Raw genomic sequence first — 22,242 nt, forward strand, 5'->3', positions numbered from 1 at the left:
ATAACCGTCGTTGAACAGCCGACCCAATTTCATGGGTTTACGACTACTTACGTTCAACTCCGTAGCCTTGTAATTTTGAACCAATCCAGAAGACAAGGAAACTCCTGGATCAGTACCCCCAGAGGTATTGATTTGTTGTGGGAACATGGAGGACTTTGAGACTCGACAGATTTAGCGTGCATCAGTCACCATTTACTACACGGGGAGTCTTCGGCCGGCGAGGATCGAACCCACGACCTCTTGGATATGGGCCCAGCGCCCTACCGACCAGGCTATCCCGGCCCGGCACAGGTAGAATTCACCGGTCAATTCAAAAATGCAAATCATCAAAAAGAAACATCACAGTTGGAAGAAACCTCAGGGCAGCATTCTTGGACCGATTCTATATATTTTATACACTCATGATTTTCTAAATAATAGAACATATTACAATAGTATAGGCCGGGATAGCCTGGTCGGTAGGGGCCCATATCCAAGAGGTAGTGGGTTCGATCCTCGCCGGTCGAAGACTCCCCGTGTAGTAAATGGTGACTGATGCACGTTAAATCTGTCGAGTCTCAAAGTCCTCCATGTTCCCACAACAAATCAATACCTCTGGAGGTACTGATCCAGGAGTTTCCTTGTCTTCTGGATTGGTTCAAAATTACAAGGCTACGGAGTTGAACGTAAGTAGTCGTAAACCCATGAAATTGGGTCGGCTGTTCAACGACGGTTATAAAATAAAATAAAATTGCTCTAGTGAAAGGTATTAATAGCGAAAGAATTAAACCGCAAGTCCTAGTTATGAATGACTGTCTTTACAAACACGCTCTGTCTAAAATCGTGACTAGCTGAACAAGTGTAACGCGGTTATTTAAACCTATTTTATACAGTTTATTTTAATTGAAAAAATTGTGTTATTTTAAGAGTGAACGTTCTTTTTTCTGTTGAAAAATAATAATAGTAATAAAACATTTTAATGAAAATCTAGGTAAAATAAAGTCCAAATGACACCAAAAATATAAAAGCGTCTTAACAAGTAGCTCGAAAAGCTGAAAATTACGTCTAGGTATGGAAAGTGTTTTCTACACTAGGGAGCGCTGCAATCTCTTGACTGCCCATACTTCCGGGTTCCCACAACAAATACTTGACTGCCCATACAATCTCTTGACTGCCCATACTGTTTTTAGCGTGTTTGAATCCATTTGGCTCACAACGTGATGATTGTGTTGTAAGATTCTCTTGAGTAGTATTTCTTGTATACGTGTATTTTCTACCTGATTTCTTATTTGTGTTTAAAATAAAAATCCTCATTTCAGGACGTAAGAATTGTCATTTGAAAAAGAATCGTTATAAAACACTTTTTCAACATTATACCAACTTCGAAATTTAAACCTAAATGATAATTTGTAATCTTCTAGAACAATATGCTGACACTGACATATGATGGTGCACGGCTTGCACCAAGAACAAACCTTAATAAACAAGCTAAAAGAGGTCAAAAAAGAGAGTTGTTTCTAAATCTAACAACCGTGTCTCCATTTTTAACAAGGCATCTCTAAATAACTAAAACAAATTTTCACTTCAAACTCACCAGAATTACCATTAGAATTATGATTTCATGAAATAGAGCAGATTTGAATTCAGAAATTCTACCATTTCTTTCTTTTATTAATAGCAAACTTATCTGTTTGAAAATATCGCCTCGCAGAATAAGCTGTAATAAGCATCTGTATACTTTCTAACCAGGTCAAGAGATTGTTGTTGTTTACAATTATATTGCAAACTCCATCCATTACTCAAAAAACCATGAAACTGCTGCTCCGAAAAATTACTTCAAAGCACCGAATATCTAATTGTATATACTACTGGATATAATATCGATATGCTCTACTCGACTGTTATTATGATATTTTGTTTTGAAACCGGACTGTGTTAACTTTGACACAGAAGTTTTTTTTTATTTGGTATTATTTTCGGCTTTTTGTATTAAAATATTTGTATTAAAATATTTGTATTAAAACATAGCAACATTATTTTACTTTTTAAAGTAACTGTTCTGTATAGTATGCATTGTTTCTATTTTAGTTGTTATAAAATGCTTTTCTTTATTAAAGGCAACTCAAACAAGAATTGGGCTTTTTGAGGAAACGAGCTGCGTTGAAACCTGGTTTCGATCCTTTGCGGAACTGTGCACGATGTTTAGCTGAATTAGGAAGAATCTTAAATCGTGGCGCTTTGTGTCCTAGATGTTCAAAAAAAGTCTGTAAGGATTGCCGGCAGTTTGGAGATGAAAACCATGAATGGTTATGTCTTTACTGCTTTAAGCACATGTAAGTACATTAGTAATAAAATTTCTATTGAAAAGTGTCTCTTAAAGATTCTACTACTTCTGGGCATTCTATTAATAAAAAAAATTAATCAATAAAATGTACACAGAATGTAGAAGGAATTATATATACATGCTTCACAGATTTTCTATGTGATTTCCCTTAATCACACGGACAATATCTAGGTGGTACTCCAGTTCACTGAAAATCCGAATTCACACAAATAACATGTCGAGGACCGGGATAGCCTGGTTGGTAGGGCACTGGATCCATGTACAAGAGGTCGTGGGTTCGATTCCCGCCGCCGGCAGAAGTGGTGACGAATGGTGACTGATGCACGTTAAATCTGTCGAGTCTCAAAATCCTCCATGCTTCCATAACAAACCAATACCTCTGGGGATACTGATCCAGGAGTTTTCTTGTCTTCTGGATTGGTTCAAAATTACAAGGCTACGGGGTTGAACATTAGTAGTCGTAAACCCGAAATTGGGTCGGCTGTTCAGAGACGGATATAAAATAAAATTGTTTTGAGCAGAGCCACTATGGCTCATGAGATAGAACATTCGCCTTTCAATAAGCTGAACTGGGTTCGAATCCCAGTGATGGCTGGTAGATACGAATTCCGGCTTGCACCGGCCACAGTGCTGACGTGAAATATCGTCAGTGGTAGACGGATCATGGGGTTTGAGTCCCCTGCCGTCAATCTAAACGAGGGAGGTCCTCGTGGTCTTCCTCTCCATGTAGCGCAAATGCGAATTAGTTTCATCAAAAAGTCCTCCACGAAGGCAAATTTCTCCCAATACTTGATCCAGGAGTTCCCTTGTCTTCTGTTTTGGTTCAAAATTACAAGTCTCCGTAGTTGAACATTTGTAGTTTTAAACCCAAAGAATTGGGTCGGCTGTTCAACGATTGTTATAAATAAAATAAAATTGTTCTGAGCGAGCGTTCGCCTTCCAATGAGGTGAACGGGATTCGAATCCCAGCGACGGCTGGTTAATACTATCCAGCAAACACAAAGCTGTTGTTCAACATCACAAAACTGCTGGGAACCAGCAGCTAAAGCGATGAGTTAGTGCCCGCACTCCGTCACCTGCACCAGTACAAAAGTGAATGGTTGGCCAGCAGCTTTCGACCAAGCATTCATCTCCTAAAAAGCACAGGGTGAGTGATTGGCCGAAATTTTTTGAAGTGCTACCCAGTAAATAGTCATCAATGAAACAACAATTGACGGCCAGCAATCTGTATGCATCCAGTAGCATCCCTTCAGTTTATTGAGGGTTACTAGAGGTCATTGACCGAGTTACAAGGATAATTGAAAACCCCAAATCTAATTATTTTATTTATTTCGAAGTATCTAATTATTTATGAAGAATATTAATTCAATTACTTAACAATTATTGGAGCTAAATAAATATTTAACCTTCTGGGCAATTGATAGTTATTTAAATAAATTATTAATAAATGAACTGAGAAAAACTAATATATTTTTTGTCATTCAAAATTAATATATTTTTTATGTAAAAAACACAGTTCAGCCCTTTAGCCCAGAAGATATGCCATGCATAAGCCATGTTTCCACTTTTTATTATTCACGGAACCATTGTCAAACATATGGAGCGGTGTGCGGGTATCTTGTATGATCCCTGCCCAAACCATGAGTCCTCCACCAGCATAATGGTCCCTTTCGATAATGTTGCTGGGAGGGTATCGGGTTTCAGGTTCCCTCTATCAGAGATGCCAACTTGCTCCGGAGAGCATATATATATTTTAAAGTGGTAGTTTATCAAGTATGATTTATGGTTTAATAAATTCAATTTAGTAGATTTTTATCCACCACTATTTCTAAATAATTCGTAGGCCTATATAATTCACCACTTTATAGTATTTAAGTCATGCTATAACTGTTAAAAGGCAAGCAAAAATAGTCAAATAATTGCAAATTTTACTTTGTAGTTATTTACCGTTTTTTTAATTATTTTGGCATGTTCGGAGCAGTTGGCATCTCTGCTCTATATCAATAACCGTCCAGAAATAGCGTCATAGAAATGTGCGAAAATGCTTTCCGTCTTTTAATTTTATCCACCAGTGTATTATATATATATGGATTTGGGGTCAAAAATTGACAGCTAACACTTACCTATTAAATCATTGGGGCTCTTCATTTTTCAGATATTAAGTGAGTTAATAAAACTATAAAAAAAAATTAAGCATCAGTTGTGTAAGAGTAAAAAGATAGTACAAAATATATTTTAAAAACAACTGGAACATTAAAATTTTAAAATGAATCAAACTAAAATATTTTAACTGAGAACTTCGAACAATAAAAATAGATAAGTGGCTATATTTTCATTATTATTCTTATTATTTATTATTATAATTTCACAAATTTCATAGCAACATAATTTTTATATTGCAGACATGCTTAGATTGAAATCAAGTACTTTATAATGTTTTGATGTAAACATGAAACATACATAATTTTTGAAGTTTGTAGCTAAATTTAGTAAATTTCTAATATGCTATTTTTACAAAAATATACGAAAGTAAAGGAATGTTAGGCATAATAAGTACATTATCCAAACTCAATTTAATCTTGCCAGATTTTTTCGCCGCGTAATTAACAGATTTTATAATAAATTTACTTAAATTGTTTAGGTATAATGGCGGTGAAATACAATGTTAACTAAAATTTATTAAATCAAATATAGAATAATAAATCATAAAATTTACATTCACTTTAAATATACAAGAAAGTCTTCTTCCTGTCTAAATGGAAGAAGTATGCATGTATGTTGTTGTGACTCCGAAGTCAAACAGGACCCAGTAAACCGAAAACCTTTAGAAAATTGAAAAGCACAAGGAAAAAATCATACTGTCCAGGATTAATTCATGACATTTTGAGCAGACTGCAAAGATCCACATAGAACGAGAGACTTTTTATGTGTCCATTTGCAAATCTTGAAAACGCTGTTCATGAGATTTAACCTTAGATTGATGTTGTTGAGAGCTACAACACTCCTACACTCTAGTTAGCACTGAGTTGAACCCTCTCCAATTAATAATGCAGGTAATATAGAGAAACAATATATTTAAAAAAATAACTAAAAAGATCAATTTTTAACATAAAGTTTAGGTAAATAGTCATTAATGCTATTCTTAACGGTTGAGATAATTAACATCATGCCAATGATTTACCATTATAAAAGAATCACAATAATTATAATATTGTGTTATTAACAATCAAAATAGTCAATTTATGTACTTAAAATGATAGTTTTTGTTTAATAATAGGGTTGAACAAATTGGGCATAGATACCGAAAATTATTTTAAAAAGTAACAGACATAAAAAATAGTTAAGAAGAATATCCATCGAATAAAATAATAAAAAAAACACTACTCTTATTACCAGGGTTTGTTGATTTAATACAGCTTGATTTTAATTACGATTTAAATCATGATTTAAATCAAATGATTTTTTTTGAAAAATCATTGATTTAAATCAACTGATTTTTTTTTATGTATATATTGATTTAAAAAGTTAAAAAACAGTGTTTTAAATTATTGATACTTTTATTATTTCTTTTCTTAGTTTTGAAATTTATTTTAAGTCAATTGCTACATTAATTAATTTTAGCTAACGAAATTACTTTCTTGGTATGTGTTAAATTACAACACATTTGTAATTACATTTTTAAAAGTCTTGATTCTTGAGATTGAAAGTACAGATTAAAGTAAACATTTAAGTATTTTTTTCTCATAATATGTTTACAGTATCTTTGACATTATCAGATTTTCTATAAAGATATTTTGTGAGAAAGAAAATTTAAATGAGTACATAGATTTTTAAAAAGAATTTTTTTTGCTTAACTTACCTATTTTGATATAGGATTAAAAATAAATATTTTAATATAAAAATATCTAGATTAAATATTTTTTTTATTTTTTATGAATGACTACATTTACAAACACAATCTGTTACATCTAATTAGTCATTTTAAAAATCAAGAGGAAAAAAAAGAAATCACTATTTTAAATTAAAATTATGATTTGGTAATTGAAACTTTGTTTTAATAGTTAAAATATTCTTTAAATTCTCTATTTCATCTAGTCTTTAAATTTCAATCATGCGTTTGTTTCAAAGTAGTTACTAGGCATTCAAAACTATGTACTAAGATGAAAAAAAATTTTAGGTAGTTAGAGCTTCTAAAATATTCTTATAATATAGTTTTAATATTAATTTAATTTTGATTAACATTTTGAAAGTTTTTTTAGTCATAAATCAAAGTTCTTACAGTGTACTTGAATAAAAATTAAAAAAAGTCTTATTTAAATCAAAAAAATCCGACTTAAATCGAAAAAATCTGACTTTTTTGATTTTTTTTAAAAAAATCAAAAAAATCACAAATTCTGCTTATTACTTTTTACTTTTTATTGTTTGGATAAGCTTGCTTGCGTTTAATTTTAACTTCAGATGTTATACAACTTATTTCGATTTTATAATCATCTTGAAATAGTTTTATATAGAGTAGAAGGACATTTTAAATTAGGTGTTATAATACTTATTTCAAATAATATAGGATAAAAAAAAGTTACATAAATCGAACATTTTGCAACCCTCTTTAAACAGTTCTACTCTTAATTGTTCTTAAATAGTTATATTATAAGGAAAGTTTAAAATATCAATAAAAATTGAATCTATTTTCATAGACTTCTGAGAAAAGCACTCTGAGCATCATTTACGGGCCTCTTTACATACATCATAAATTTATTGCATGGACTGATTTATAATAAATAATTGATTTAAAAATTATGTATTTTTATGTCAAATATTGTTTTAAGGAAAGGTATAGAAGAAAAATTACTTTTAAATACATGCTATACTCATAATGAGGATGCGCAATCAGCTCTTAATATTTAGAATGAAAGGATATCAGTTTTTGTGACAAACTTTTCGCCTAAAAGTAGAAACAAACAAGTAAAAAAATAAAAGTACAATAAGGAAACAAAAATCACTTAATGCTTAAAATTAAATCATTTGCACTTATATGCGTAAAACGTAACTTAAAATTCAAACGCTGTCTTCACAAAAATATTAAAACAGTGATATTACTATAACTCTTTTTGAAATATATTGCAACATAGTAAAAAATACATAAATTTAAAGTTAGTTTTTCTAGATTTAACGAAATGCGCGAAAAGAGAAAATAACTTTAAGTGGACCTAACTTTTAACTGTTCTCCTGCCTAAACAATTGCGACCATATTTTCCAAACTTCGACAAGCAAACATCTAAATTTTAAGGATCAGAAATAAGGTATATTTATTTAGAGAAAGTAGGTTTTTATGTCTGATTTTGTAATTTATGTAATTAAAATATCATCCGTATTAATTATTTAGCACATTAAGATTCGACTCACGAACCCATTAAGATTGACGCCTAGTACATGAAAATCTGACTTTTAAAAATGAAAAATTATTCAGGGTGTTCATTTTTTTTATTTTGCTCACACCTTTTCTTAGGAAATATTTAATCAATTTTCAAAAACTTTCTGTTTGTTTTCTTTTTCTTCTTTATGTTATGGTGTTCAATTTTATTACTTATTTAAAATAATTATGATATTCTAATGTAAATTATTGTTTCAAGGAAAGGTATAGAGGAAAAATTACTTTTTTGAATATATAAAAATATTACATACTGATACGAATTTATCAATAGTATTTCTATTTCTTTTTCGCTTTACTTTTATGATTAAATTTTTAACTGTATTCCTTCGACAAAAAAAAATTCAAATTTTACTATATTTTTCAAATGAAAATATGCATCAGAACAATAACATGTAATGAAATTGAAACCAGTTCAGTAATAAAAAAATTTTGCTCCAAATTTGCTAGTTGAAAAAGTAAATAATTTTCCAATACTTTAATAACTTTATATTTTAATAACTTTTTAAATTACTTTAATGGTGATGCTTTCTGAAATTCATATGTTTTCCTTACATGCAAAGCACAAGAATTAGATAAGAACAGTTGTAATTTAAAAAAAAAAAAATCAATGACAGATTCGACCGTACCACGATTCCTGTAATGTCTATATATAACTGGTATAGATGTAAAGACAAAAAATGACAAGTTTACATTATTATACTAACATCGTTTACATCTTTGAAGAAATTTCTTTTCATTTTTATTTATTTATTTCCTTTTTTTTTTTACTAAAAATTTTTGTTATATTCTTCATTACACACATACTACAGAGTTCTCCCTTGGAATGAAAAAGGGCAAGGTGCTTCCTCACAGAAAGGATACATTGAGTTTGGCTCTTACTTAACACCGTAAATATTTATCAAAATGTGTAATATTATGTAATAGCTGGATTTGATCCTCAACAATTGTTAAATTACCCTGTAATACTATTTTACGTATATATTTCAAAAAGTAATTCTAACTCATTATCAAAATGAGAGAGAAATTTGTAGTTAATGAAAAAAAAAAAAAGAAAGACATGCTAAAATACAATCATTGTGCACATATTTTTTTCAGGAACAAAAAAATTTTATTGTTAAATTTGAGAGCTTTTTCCTGAAAATTATGAGAAAAATAAATATTTAAAGGTGTATTTTTTTAAAAAAAGGTGTTTTTTTAAAAAATAATTTTTTAATTTAACAACTCTTAAAAAATTTATTAATACACCCTCCTTCCAAAAAGAGAAACATATAAAAATTTAACCAGTTGAGAATAATCCTAACAAAGTAAATATTTGTAATGGTATCAGAATTGAACCTATTATCATAGATTATTTTAAAAATGTGTAATTATCATTTAAGCAGTTAATTTTTTAAATAAAATATGAATAAAAAGACAATGTCATCAAAGGGCAGTGAGAGCGGGTTGTCCTTCCCTTTCATTTAATACAGAAAAAATAGTTGCCAATTTCTGTGCATTGGTGTAGCTCTTTCCACTTTAGCAGTTTCCACTTTAACCAGTTTCAATATATACTTTTAACACTTTTTTCGTAAGGATGTATTTTTTGCCTTAAATTGAAAGATTTTCTGCGATTTAAGAATAGATAAATAAGCGAAGTGTAGGTGTTATTAACAGTATTTTTTAGTTGCCATAAATTAAATTTACTGACACATTTTATTTATTTTTTAAGAATTAACTTTTACGAGACCTTTTACTTGCTTAGACTAAAAATATATTTTCTTATTGCAAAATTTGTTTTTGCAAAATAATGTCTTGGAAGGCATTTAATACTGTATAGGTTAGTTCCAAGATCCTTCAAATCAGTACTTTATCGTTAAAAAAATCTTTCTCTAACCTTATTATTTTTTAAGATATTTGAAAGGTTGCTTTTTAAAGGAAATTATAAGAAGGTTGGTTTTTAAATATTGATTGTGTTTTCATAATCAAAATGTTATTGTACTTAATATAAAAAAATATTTTATTTACATTAATATAATTTAAAAATATAACACTTTTTTTCATTGAATAGGGCAAAGAACTATTAAAATGAAAATTAATAACCATTATTGTAATATAAAACAACATACAGTGACCTCTCACTTAGGCACCACCTCTTTTATGCGCCTTTTTCATATATACGAAAGTTTCAAAGGTCCTTGATCATTATATAGGAAATTAATGATAATTATCATTTGTTTATGCGTCGTTCTGAAAATAAATATTTCAATTACGCTCGAAATTGTTTTTTAGAATAGACAAAAACTTAATTCCCCCCCCCTTTAAATAGGAAAAAGAATCACATTTTTTTAGAAAAAAGTTTTTAGATTAAAAATTAAAGCAAATAAACAATTTTTGTTATTTAAATATATGAATGATAAATGAAATATGTTGCTGGATCTAGTGAATTAGTTCATTTTTCTTCCCCTTGAGACTTTTTCACCTTTATTGTTTCTAGGAAGAAATGTTTCCTATGATTTTGAATAAGGTGTCTTATCTGTTATGCCACCCATATTGAAAACCTATCCATCTTTAAGGAAAAAACCTTAGCTTAAGCCCATCTATTAATTTTACAGTGCTCGACTTCGCGTGCAGGTCGTCGGGCTACCGAAGCGGGGGTGCCATCTCCTCTGCAGAGGATCAAAATTGTGATGGCATGTCTTCAGATCATCCTCAGGGATGTTTCCCAGACCGTCGCCAATAGCCCATTGTGCAGCTCTAGTGCGACGTAAATGAACAACAACTATTAATTTTACTCCTACACTTTCTAGAAGAAGGTCACCTAGAATATGAAAGATCACTTTTTTACAGTCAGATATACATCTTGGGTAAATAAAGAAAAAAGGGTGGCCTGTTAGGTGACCATAATAGAACAACCTATTGTGCAGAATGTGTTGACTCTTACACATGCCTTAAAAATTTATCACGCACCGTTTTTTCTCCACCACTAATTAAAACATTTGTTTTTGATAAAGGAATGTAAGTTATCACGATTACTATTCAGTTTTTGCAAAAACGGTGATGACGATAAAATTCCTCGAAATCATAAAAACGCGTTAGAAGGTTTAGCAACTATTTATGACTATTTGCAGTTTAATTCAGCTACTGAAAGTTTTTTAGCTACTTTTTCTTATTTGTATAAATTTACTGTTTTTGAAATTTTCGGCAAAAAATAAATAAGTAAACAAACATCTATTATGTACTATTTTATAGATAAATAAATTATTAGGTAAATTACAATTTTTCTTCTTTGTATAGTTATAGTATAAACATAAAACCATTATAAATGTTAACGTTTATTCTCTTGAAATAATTTTATGTATGCTCTCATTGAAATTTATATTGCGTTTTAGAACTTTGAATGGACTTTTGACTTATGAATTTTTCCCGCCTTATTCTCTTGATCCCAAAGTCTGGTGCATAAGTGAGAATTCACTGTATTCTGTTAGTGAATTCGCCTTTCCTAATCCTTCTTTAAAATCATAATTAAGATAATATTAGATTATGTGTGCACATCAAAGATTCTGAAGACGATAAAAAAGATAAGTTAATTCATTTTAACTATTAATAAATTTAAAAATTCGTCTGTATCTTTGGTATTGGTTGGTAACTGTTGTTTTTCTTAATTTAATTGATTTAAAATAGAACAATTTGACATAAAAGTTATTTTTTTGAATTAAATTGTTTTTAAAGACAACTTTTCCAATTGATTATAATTAAATTTTTGTCTTTTGTATATGGTTCGCCACTTATTACAATCATTTTAAAATATTTGCGTTTAAACCCTCACTCACTGTGCTGAGGTCAGACTGACAGGGAAACAACAATCGTTTTGCTCCAGCAAGCAGATTATGTAAACAAAATAAGAAAATTATCAATAAACTATAAGCTGCTAGATTTTTTCTTTAATCTATGTTTCAGACTATTTGTAAATTGACATTTAAATTAGTGTTCAATACAATACAATATAAAAGCATAATGTCTGTAATAAACTAATCATTATATCAGTCAACCACTTTTATACAAAACTCAATATAAGAAGGATTTGATTTTTATTTTAACGAAAAGTTCTTGTCAGTGATAAAATGACCTTGAACTTAGCTTTCAGTGATTTGGAAGCAATCGTAACTTGTTTTGTCCATAGACTAAGAGTTAAATTTGAGCACTTCGGCTACTAGGAAAGTGATCAAATATCTTTTTGAGATATTTTCTATTTGTCAATAAAATGGTATTGAATTCTGTTTATAGTGGTCGGAAAATGATTGCAATTTATATTGTCAAAAAGCACAGAGCTCCAGTAGATATTTTAGCACTATATTTATTACGGCACACGAATAGCGGATTCAAGAAATCATTCGTTATGAGCCGATATTCTCATTAATCCATGCGGTATTTCGATCGCTTTTTCGATATTTATTGTTACGAATTTTCACGTTTCTTAAAAAAAACACAAAAAAACAAATCCTGTCGCTTTTTATGCAATTTTATCATACGCGAAACTGATCAATTATTTATTTTTAATGCGACGATTTCATCTTTTTTCGACCTTTTATTGTTATTGCTACCGAATTCCACAGGGTTTTTGAAATTCCAGTTATTTCTCAGTTAATATTATTGCTACACGTAAAATTTAATGTTGCATTTTTGGATGTTATTGATTTTCGAGTGGTTTTTAAATATTCCGATATATTTCTGACAATATGGAAAATTCGAATCGCTCTAATGAATATTTAATTTTTAAAGCAATGATTCTATCGCTTTGGGGGGGGGGTAATTATCGCTTTTTTTTAATTAGTAACATGTATATTTGTTATTATTAAAAGTATCTTGCAGAAAGATATTAGTGCTAGAGAAGTTTGTCGCAGAAAGCCCAAAAAGTATGTATGTCGCTGCTTTTTGTATGTTTTGTATTCCCTTTAAAAATTCTTTAAAATTCTATGTTTTTCATATGAATATTAACTTGAGATCCACAATAAAAATATTTTTCACTTAACTTTGAGCAAAAATACCCAGAAAGTTTGAATAAAAATTAGAATAATGTTTTTTTAGAAATTAGAATGAAAAAAAAACAGCTTGTGGACCAGGAAATTTTTTTAACAACAGAATTGTCAACAATAAAACAACAAAACTTTCTAGGTTTGGCTCTAGGATCACAAAATATGAGGTTAGCATTAAAAATCTTTCAAAGAGTTAATTGAAAATTTTTATTTTCATTAAAAGATTCCCTGCAAAAAATGACTATAAATTTAACTTTCAGTGATTCGGAAGCAATTATAACTTGTTTTCTCCATAGAATACAAGTTGAATTTGGAGCACCTCGGCTACTTAGAAAGTGATTAAATATCTTTTTGAAATGCAATTTTATTTATTTGTTAATAAAATGGTAAGCGTGAAATGAACTACCGCCTAGATCAGGGGTGGCGAACCTTTATACATCAACGTGCCATTTTTTCCAAAAAATTGTTTAATGAGGTCATAGACGTGCCGTCAAATAATTTTGCCTTTGTGATTATTGGGAAAATAATAATGCTAAATACTATTAACTCAAAACTCTTTAATTACATTGAAAAAAAAATTATTTTGCAATGTCTCAGTTATATGCGTAATTCAACTTAAAGTAACATCAGTGTGACTTCTGTTGTTGCATATTAGATGACAAATAACTTATATTAGGTTGTAAGATGTTAGTTTAAGCAGGACTGTTTATTTTTTTATTAGTTATTTATTGTTAGATTGTTTTTTATGGTTATTAATTGCTTTTTTAGCATTAATTGTAAATTTTTTTCATTAATAATTGTTTATTATTTTGCGTGTTTTTTGTGAATTTTAATTTAATTGTTACATATGCTTTATAGGGTAACAGCATTTATGTAATAACAATTCATAGTGTAATAACAAATGTGATCGGTGGCGTGCCAAAAATATTGTGTCGGGTGCCATAAATGGCACGCGTGCCATTGGTTCGACATCCCTGGCCTAGATGTTGTCCGTGTGTCGAAGGGAAGTCACTTAGATAATCTGTGACGCATGCATACAAAATTTTTCTACATTTTGTGTAAATTATATCGATAAATTTTTTTTCATTAAATAGTTATAGCCGTTTGTAATTGCTATTTTCATTTTGAATTAGCCTGTATTATTTGGGTTATGGTAGTTCAATTGTTTCGTATCCTTATTTGGGTAGTTTATTCTTATTATTTAGTTCTATTTATTTTTAATAGGCAACTTAAAGCCATATCTGGTGAATGGATGCAGGAGTTCAGTAAACTTTCTGTTCAACGATGTGCCCCACCCGGAGATCATCTCAGGAAAGTTCTACATGAATCGCAAAGGAAAAGTGAGTTTTCTAGTTTTGAACAATTTTTTGAACAGAAAATATGTGTGTACTGCAGAATTTAAAATTTAGACATGGATTGCAGGTAAGAGAATTGTAAGGAATTATATTTCTAAGTAAATGTCTCCCACATATACTGCAAAAATATTCGGTTCCTTTCTTGGGGAGAATGCCTAATATTTCATGATTAACAAAACATCAGTAAGTTACCCAAAAATTAACTTTTTATAGTTGAAATATTGAGCACTTCAGTTGCCACTCTTGTACCTTTGCACTTCAGTTTCCAATCTTAACATGGCGCTTTTGTTGCCAATCTTACTTAAGGTGGCTTCATACCGAACGCAACTACTTCTTTGCAATGATTATTAATAGTCATGTTGTTACCACTGGAGAATATCTGCAATGCAGAGCAAAAATTAAACATATATGTATTTAAATATATATTATGTTTACGTGTGCATGTATAATTAATAATGTGTAAAATAAACTCATTGAAGAAGAAATTTATGCAACTAATTTTTAGCAAATAATTCAAAATACTTTTGGAGAATTAAATAAAAATGTATTTCAAATTTTCTTATTTACATAAACCGTAGTTGTATTTTCTTAAATGTATAAAAAAGCAACATAAATTTTTAAAATAATTTTGATTTAAAATCTTTAAAAATATATGATGATAGGTGTTTATTTAAAGACAGTGTTTCTAACTTTAGAAATTCCATTTCGTTTGCAATAAATTTTTAAAATTATAAAGCGAGATCCTAATCTCATTTGAGGTATTAACTATTTGAGTGCGTTTTGTTAATTATGAAAAATGCATTGACATACACATTAATTCTTTAAAAGCATTTTAATTAATTGCTAAAAATTTAGAAATCATTCGTAGCAGTTAACTTTTTTTGCTCTTTATTGTGGATATTCTTTAGTAGTAGTGAAATGAATATTAATAGTCAATCTTACGCGGAATTTTGAGAAGAACTTAACGTGAACTAGGACTTAAATTGTCATTCAAATAAATATCAAGATGTTTGAATTAATTCTTTTTATACTAATAAAAATAACTTCAAATTGATTTTATTAAACGGAGAATAAAATATCAATGCATTGTTCTTAATATTATTCAAAAATAAAAATAAAATGTTCCGCGAAATAAGAAAAAAGGTGGCCTGATAAAAGATTAGAAAGCTGTATTTTTTAATTAATTATATACTTTTTTTTACGAAGAACAAATTTTACTTTTTATTTGCCATTATTTAAAAAGCAATTATTTTTAAATACTGGAATTTCGATTTTATTAGAAAATTGTTTTTAAAAACACTATTATGATGCTTTATAAAGAGAGGCAAAGCAAATGCTAGAGGGAAAAAGGCAATAAACTTTATTATTTTGTTGAAGCTGTAGGTAATTATAATTGTAAAAAAGTATTTTCAATTCAGTACTGCTCTTGGTTTAAGTACCATAAATGGGAAACTATTACCAAAACTAAATTTTTGATTGAAAAGTTTTAGCATGTTTTCGCTGAAATCTGAATATAAAAATTATAAATTTAAAAAAAAAAAATAACAATTTTGAATATATAGAATATTTTATATATACTGAAAAGGTGGACAAAACCTTAAGGTTTCGTTGAAATAACTTCATAAATAGAACTACTTAAATTTTTATTTGCAGGATAAATCAGATCTTTAGCTTTTATTTTTTGCATTAAAAAATAAAAATATTTTAATGTAATTAATATATATTTTTGAGTGTAAATTTTTTATTCTATGGAAGTGTGAAGAAATCCTGATTAGATAAAACTTATTTATAGAAATGAGTAAAACAAATTCATTTTTTCCTTCTGAAATTTTTTTCTATAGCGACAAATTAATATTATGACTTACTTACACTGTGGAACTTTCATGAGTTTAAAAAAGCAAGAAAGATTAGGAATACTTTTGTAATTTTTCGTATATTAAGTAAACGAATCAGATTTAAAAACAGAAACAAAATTTTCATTATATTTCTCTTTTATGCGGTAGGCTTCATGTGCCTATCGTTGATAGTTAAGATACTGAAATCAATCTTTTAGGAATTTTTGCGTGGATTGTTACGGATTATAGCTACCAGTAGTCATGTCAGCTAACCGTCCCGACTTTAGACCATTCAGCAGGGAAGTGGCATTGCATATTTAAAGCGCTATCCTTTTTCCTTTTTTTTTTTTTTTTACAAAACTTTAATTTTTTTCTTTTTTTTCGACAAAAGTAATTCTTGAAAAGGTAAGGCATAAATGAAAAAAGAAAAACACTCACACAATCCTATACCTCTCATAAAATGGTACCGAATGGTCATGGATTAAATTGTCGCAAAATAATAAAAGGTACCCATTTTAAAATTCAAAGTGAAGGTTGTGTAATACTCGAAAATTCTGTATTGTGGAATATTTATCTCATAAATACCTATCAACGTGAAAATATAAGGACAAAAAACTATAATGAGGTATTTCTATATGGAAATAAAATTCTTTTTATCACTTCCACTTCTATACAAAATGTAAAGTTGAAAATTTAGTACATTTGCAATACTCTAAATATTATGCACAATAAGGTTTTGAGAAAAAAAAAATAATAGTAATTTTCTTAACAAGACTTCTGATAGTAAAGTGTAAAATAATTTCAGTTCTGCATTTTTTCTAACTTTTTTATTTGCATTATTTAATATTCCATTCATTAATTTTTTTTTAATAAAATAAAAATACATGTAATATTCTAAAAAAAATTATACAGAAAAAAATGCATTTTCTTTCTATAAATAGCTTAGATAATTAAGTATTATAAATGAATGGACAAATTTATAGGACAAAATTAATAAATAAAGAAAGAATTTTTTTTGTATTATTAATTCAATATTTTGTAAGAAATATGACGCAGAGCTTATTTCGGCAATTTATGAAGGTTCGATAATTCAATCAAATAATAATATAAACATAAGAAAATACTAATATATATATAAAAAACAGCAATATAAATATAAAGAAACAGTAATATAATTTAAAAAAATTAATAATAAAATGAGCTATGAAGCAAAAACTAGATACAAAAGAAAACTGCTCATGCTCTTATGCTCATACGCTAGCCTGGAAACAGGTTTGCTGTCACATGCAACAGGCATACTGCAACAAGGAAGCGAAATCGTGTTAAATATTTTCTTAGCTTTCCTGTTTATTCTTGGCTTTTTTTTAAATACAATTTATAAAAAGTGAAATTCTCAAGGACCCCTGAATGCCTGGGGCCGCCGGGCAGTGCCCATGCGTAAAGATGCTATTGATGGTATTTGTAAAGACATCTCAATGCTTTTTAAGATTTATTAGGTTCAGAAAGTTCGAATATTTGCAGATCGTGATGCAAAAACTTTTTCACTAACTTGTTATTTGTAAAGATATACTAATTATACAAAATAATTTATTTTCGATATCAATTGCAGAGATGCCAACTGCTCCGGCGACGGCAAAATTATTAAAAAAACGGTAAATAACTACAAGTAAATTTTTCAAATATTTGACTATTTTAGCTTGCTTTTTAAAAGGTATAGCATGACATAAGTGCTATAAAGTGGAGAATTATGTAAGCCTACGAATTATTTAGAAATAGTGGTGGATAAACATCTGCTAAATTGAATTTATTAAACCAAGAATCACAATTGATAAACTACCGCTTTAAAATATATATTGTTTGTCCGGAGCAAGTTGGCATCTCTGCAATTGCAATTTCATAAAAATAAAATTAAAAAAAAAAAAAACTTTCATGTTCAGTTTATAGTCTTATCCCCCCCCCCCGCCTTGAAGTTGATTTCATAGTTCTGCAAGAAAATTTAAAGTGGGTGGAGGACGTTGACTTCTTTACAAAATATCAACTGATGAAATCTGAAAAAAAATGTTAGCTTGTTTTGGTTATCTTATTGTCGTAATTCACAAAGTGCAAAAAGCGTAGAACGCACTGGTGGGATTAGAAAAATAACAAATAACATTTACTGTAAACAAGTTAGAATGCGGATCAATCTTCTGCTGCTGTCTCTTTGTAGATTCCTATAAAATATTCTAATTGGTCATTTCTTATTTGTTATGTGGGTGTGGTTCATTGACTTCCCACATTTCACTAGATTTAAACCTGATTTTCTTTTAAGCAAATTATCTTTTGCTGTTAATTTGCATTTTTTCATAGGGTTATTAAAACTTGTTTACGGAATGACCTTGACAATATAATTCCTTTCGTTTTTATTTGCAAGTTTAGTGAGAAAAAAAAAACGCCCTGTAATAAATTTTCCTCTGATGATCAGATTTTCACATATCAATGTTAATCACGTATCAATCACAAGTGTTAATCTCAATAGTTCAAGAGGTTGATCTTAAATATGCAAATTAATGAGTGCTAAAAATCGCACTTTCTCTTAGTATATATATCTTTCTGTTGTCAGATTCGGATTCTCGACTATCAAAATATGGGAGTAGCTACCCCATATGTGAAATATGGTACGAATAGTATTTTCTCAAGTATTTTGTTTAATCCCTTCCTTCCCGATTACGTCAAAATGGAGGGGTGAAATTTCACACACTTTTTTCTAGTGCCCGTGATATTTCCGGTCCGAAGTGTTCAAAAGTAAGTCGCCGCAAAGATTTAAACAATCTATTTCTTATACCCGAAAACATATTTATTTCTTAATCTATACGCCAGAAGACAGTACCAGACTATTTGTAATATAGAGATTATTTTAAACTAGTTAGTTAGTTTATTTAAAACTAGATGTCAGCACTCCTCAAACATGAAAGCTTAAAATTTATCTAACAAATAAAATTGAATGCATACACTTAATTTTACATAATTTTCTTGACGAAAAGAACAGGTAATTTTGTAATCGTTTTCTTCAAAATAATAACCGCCTTAACCCCTTAAACCAGTTAAAAAAAAAAAAAATTTATCTGGCCTTCCCAACAGTTTACTTTAACAATATAGTTATTATTATTTTTTTATCTATTGTTTATTTATTTATTTGTTTTGTGCCGTGGGATCGCAAACGATAATTTAAAGGGTTATTTGAATATGACTAATCATTGTAAATTTCAGGTGGGATTATTAATTGACGAATAAAGTTGATGAACAGTTTTGATAACTTCTACATGTAACAAAAATTGAATAAGGTAAAGCAATGGGTTTAAAATTACAATGTAAATTGCAACTGGTTTCAATTCATGACACGCATTTACAGTAGTTCTTAAATACTTATTTGCAACTACTACATTATTAATTCCTTTTGACATTTATATTAGTGTCGCACGAAAAATTGGAATGTGCATTTTCAATTCAGAGAAATTCTCCTTGGCTATAGTTAAAAGTACTGTTTTGATCGCAATAGATTTCGTTTTGATTGCATAAGATCTAACTTACGTTTTCAAAAAATGAATGGTAAGACATTTTTCGTATTAAAACGAAAATCAGACTCATAAATATTTATTACTATTTTTTTATAACCTTCTTTGAACAGCTGACCCACTTTTTCGGTTTACGACTACTAATGTTCAACGCCGTAACCTTGTAATTTTGAGCTCAATCCAGAAGACAAGTATTGGGAGAAATTTGACTTCGTGGAGGACTTTTTGATTGAAATAACCCGCATTTGCATTACATGGCGTGGAAAACCACGAAAACCTCCAACGGTTAGCCTGATGGCAAGGAGACTCTATACCATGATACGTCTACCGCTGAGGATATTTACGTCAGCACTGTGGTTGACCAGTCATTGCTGGGATTCGAATCCGGTTCACTTCATTGATAGGCGAATGCTCTATCCCATGAGTTATCACGACTCATCCAAATATTTCGACATTCTATAATGTAAAAAAAAAAAGGTTTGCCCGTGGCATTAAACAAATCGTAAATAAATAAATAAATAACAAAAAAATATTTCGGTCTCACATGTATGCACTTAATATTTCCGAAAATTTGCGAATTTCAGTAATTTCAATTTTGAGTTGCTAAAGAGCAGAAAGTAGCGTTGTATTTTTTTATGGAGTAGTTCAATGACCCTTAAAACTTAGAAACGATAGAAATGATTTTTAGATTATGATGAAAACAATAGGACATTAATTGAGATAACAATTCGTTACTAATCTTACCGAATTATTTTTTTTATGTCTTGGAGAAAATGAATGTTTTTTCCCCCAGCTCGTTCTATTTTAGCCTTGATTTTTAGTTGAAAGGAATTTTCATTTATACAAAATTATGAAAGGATTAAGTTACTAAAGAGTATTATTAACAACAATCAAATCCATTTAGAACACTAATAGAATAATATGTTTATAAACAACGTTGGATGCAAAGAAAACTACTGATGTAGTTATATAATTCCACAAATTATAAAAAAAGAATAATAATTTCACTTAGCATACTGATATACATAAATTTAATACGGGATGCCCCTTAAACTGAATACACTGATGTGCATAAATTATCTTATTCTAAAAACACTTCTAACTTTACATACAATGCCATGTATGAAATCAAAAGTACTGACGTACTTTAATACTTTGTTTTAGTTAACTAGATGCACTGACATTCACAACACTATGATGCACTAGCGCAGGGATCGCGAACCAACGGCACGCGTGCCATTTATGGCACGCGACACAATATTTTGGGCACTCCACCTATCACAATTGTTATTGCACTATGAATTGTTATTACACAAATGATATTACACTGTGAAGTATATGTAACAATTAAATTAAAATTCACAAGAAACAAACGAAATAATAAACAATTAATAAAAAAATTAACAATTAATGCTAAAAAACGATTAATAACCATAAAAACAAGCTAACTATAAATAACTAGCAAAAAAATTAACAGTCCTGCTTAAACTAACATCTTACAACATAATATAAGTTATTTGTCATCTTATCTGCAACAACAGAAGTACTTCTTTAGAATCTGCAGCAACAGAAGTACAACTTTAAGTAGAATTACTCGTATAACTGAGATATTGCAAAATGTATTTTTTTTTTCATTGTAAATAAAGTGTTTTGAGTTGATAGTATTTAGTATTATTATTTTCCCAATAATCACGAAGTCAAAATTATTTGACGGCACGTCTACTACCTCATTAAAAAATTGTTTTAGAAAAAATGGCTCGTTGGTGTATAAAGGTTCGCCACCCCTGCACTAGCGTATATTAATTTAACTGCACTGACGTGCTCATAACTCTTCAATCTACTGATGTCCCTTAATTTATATGCACTGGCGTCCTAATGTTTTTTATATTTAATTGCACTGACGTGAAAACTTCTTCGATGTACTATACTAATACGATGTACTGTACTGCTTCGTTGTACTTTATTAACTAAATGCACTGACGTGCCCATATGTCTTAAATGTACTGATGTGTATACATTAATTTAAGAGTTAAAGGAATTACTTTTTCTAACAATTAACCATCTATAAAATATCAATAAAAATGAAGATACTCTTCAACTTTTTTCTCCTATCAATCAATAAATAAACAAGGACTAATTTATACTAAATTATTATTATTTATATTAAATTTTTATAGCTGATTTAAACGTAAAATAAAGATCAAAGTTAATGATATTATATTTTATTTCAAGTATAAAATATTACCGAATTTTAATTTAACTGTTTAAAAATTCAAATAAAGTAAATTATTATGAATAGAAAATAATTTTTTATAATTAGTAATTTTTTTATTTTATAATATTTAATTTCTTCATAAATTTAATCTTCATAAATCCCTCAATTATTAATCCCTTGACACAGGTAGGACATCGGTGTCCCTTTTATTTATTTTTACTGACGCTCTGATTACAAATAAAAAAATATTTTTTTTAATTACGAAAAACAGTCTAATTGTTAATAAAAAAATCTGTTACTTTCTCGAAATTATATTTGTACTAAAATATAAAGTCCAAAAAAGTAGTTTGACATTTTTTTCCCCATACATATTCTAAAATTTATCAATAATTGGTTTTGTAAATTACGAAATTTCTATGATCAATTACTGTTTCTCTTAGACCTAAATAAGTGCAAGTTTAAAAAATAATTGTTTAGAATTGAGCCATGTTTGAAAAATTTCCCTTATAACCTAAAAAGG

At 29.0% G+C, this 22,242-nt stretch overlaps 1 protein-coding gene across 3 annotated transcripts in view; it reads left to right on the forward strand.

The window, feature by feature from the left end:
• The window catches only part of LOC107440714 (uncharacterized), a 132,233-nt gene that overhangs the window by 42,999 nt on the left and 66,992 nt on the right, over positions 1-22,242 (forward strand). For all 3 annotated transcript variants that reach the window (XM_016053700.3, XM_016053699.3, XM_016053701.4), the window contains 2 exons: positions 2,097-2,312; positions 13,991-14,106. In XM_016053700.3, the coding sequence (XP_015909186.1) occupies positions 2,097-2,312; positions 13,991-14,106 (332 nt within the window). The remainder of the gene's footprint in view (positions 1-2,096; positions 2,313-13,990; positions 14,107-22,242) is intronic.

This window comes from Parasteatoda tepidariorum, chromosome X2, assembly GCF_043381705.1.
Source record: "Parasteatoda tepidariorum isolate YZ-2023 chromosome X2, CAS_Ptep_4.0, whole genome shotgun sequence".
NCBI classification, from domain to species: Eukaryota; Metazoa; Arthropoda; class Arachnida; order Araneae; family Theridiidae; genus Parasteatoda; species Parasteatoda tepidariorum.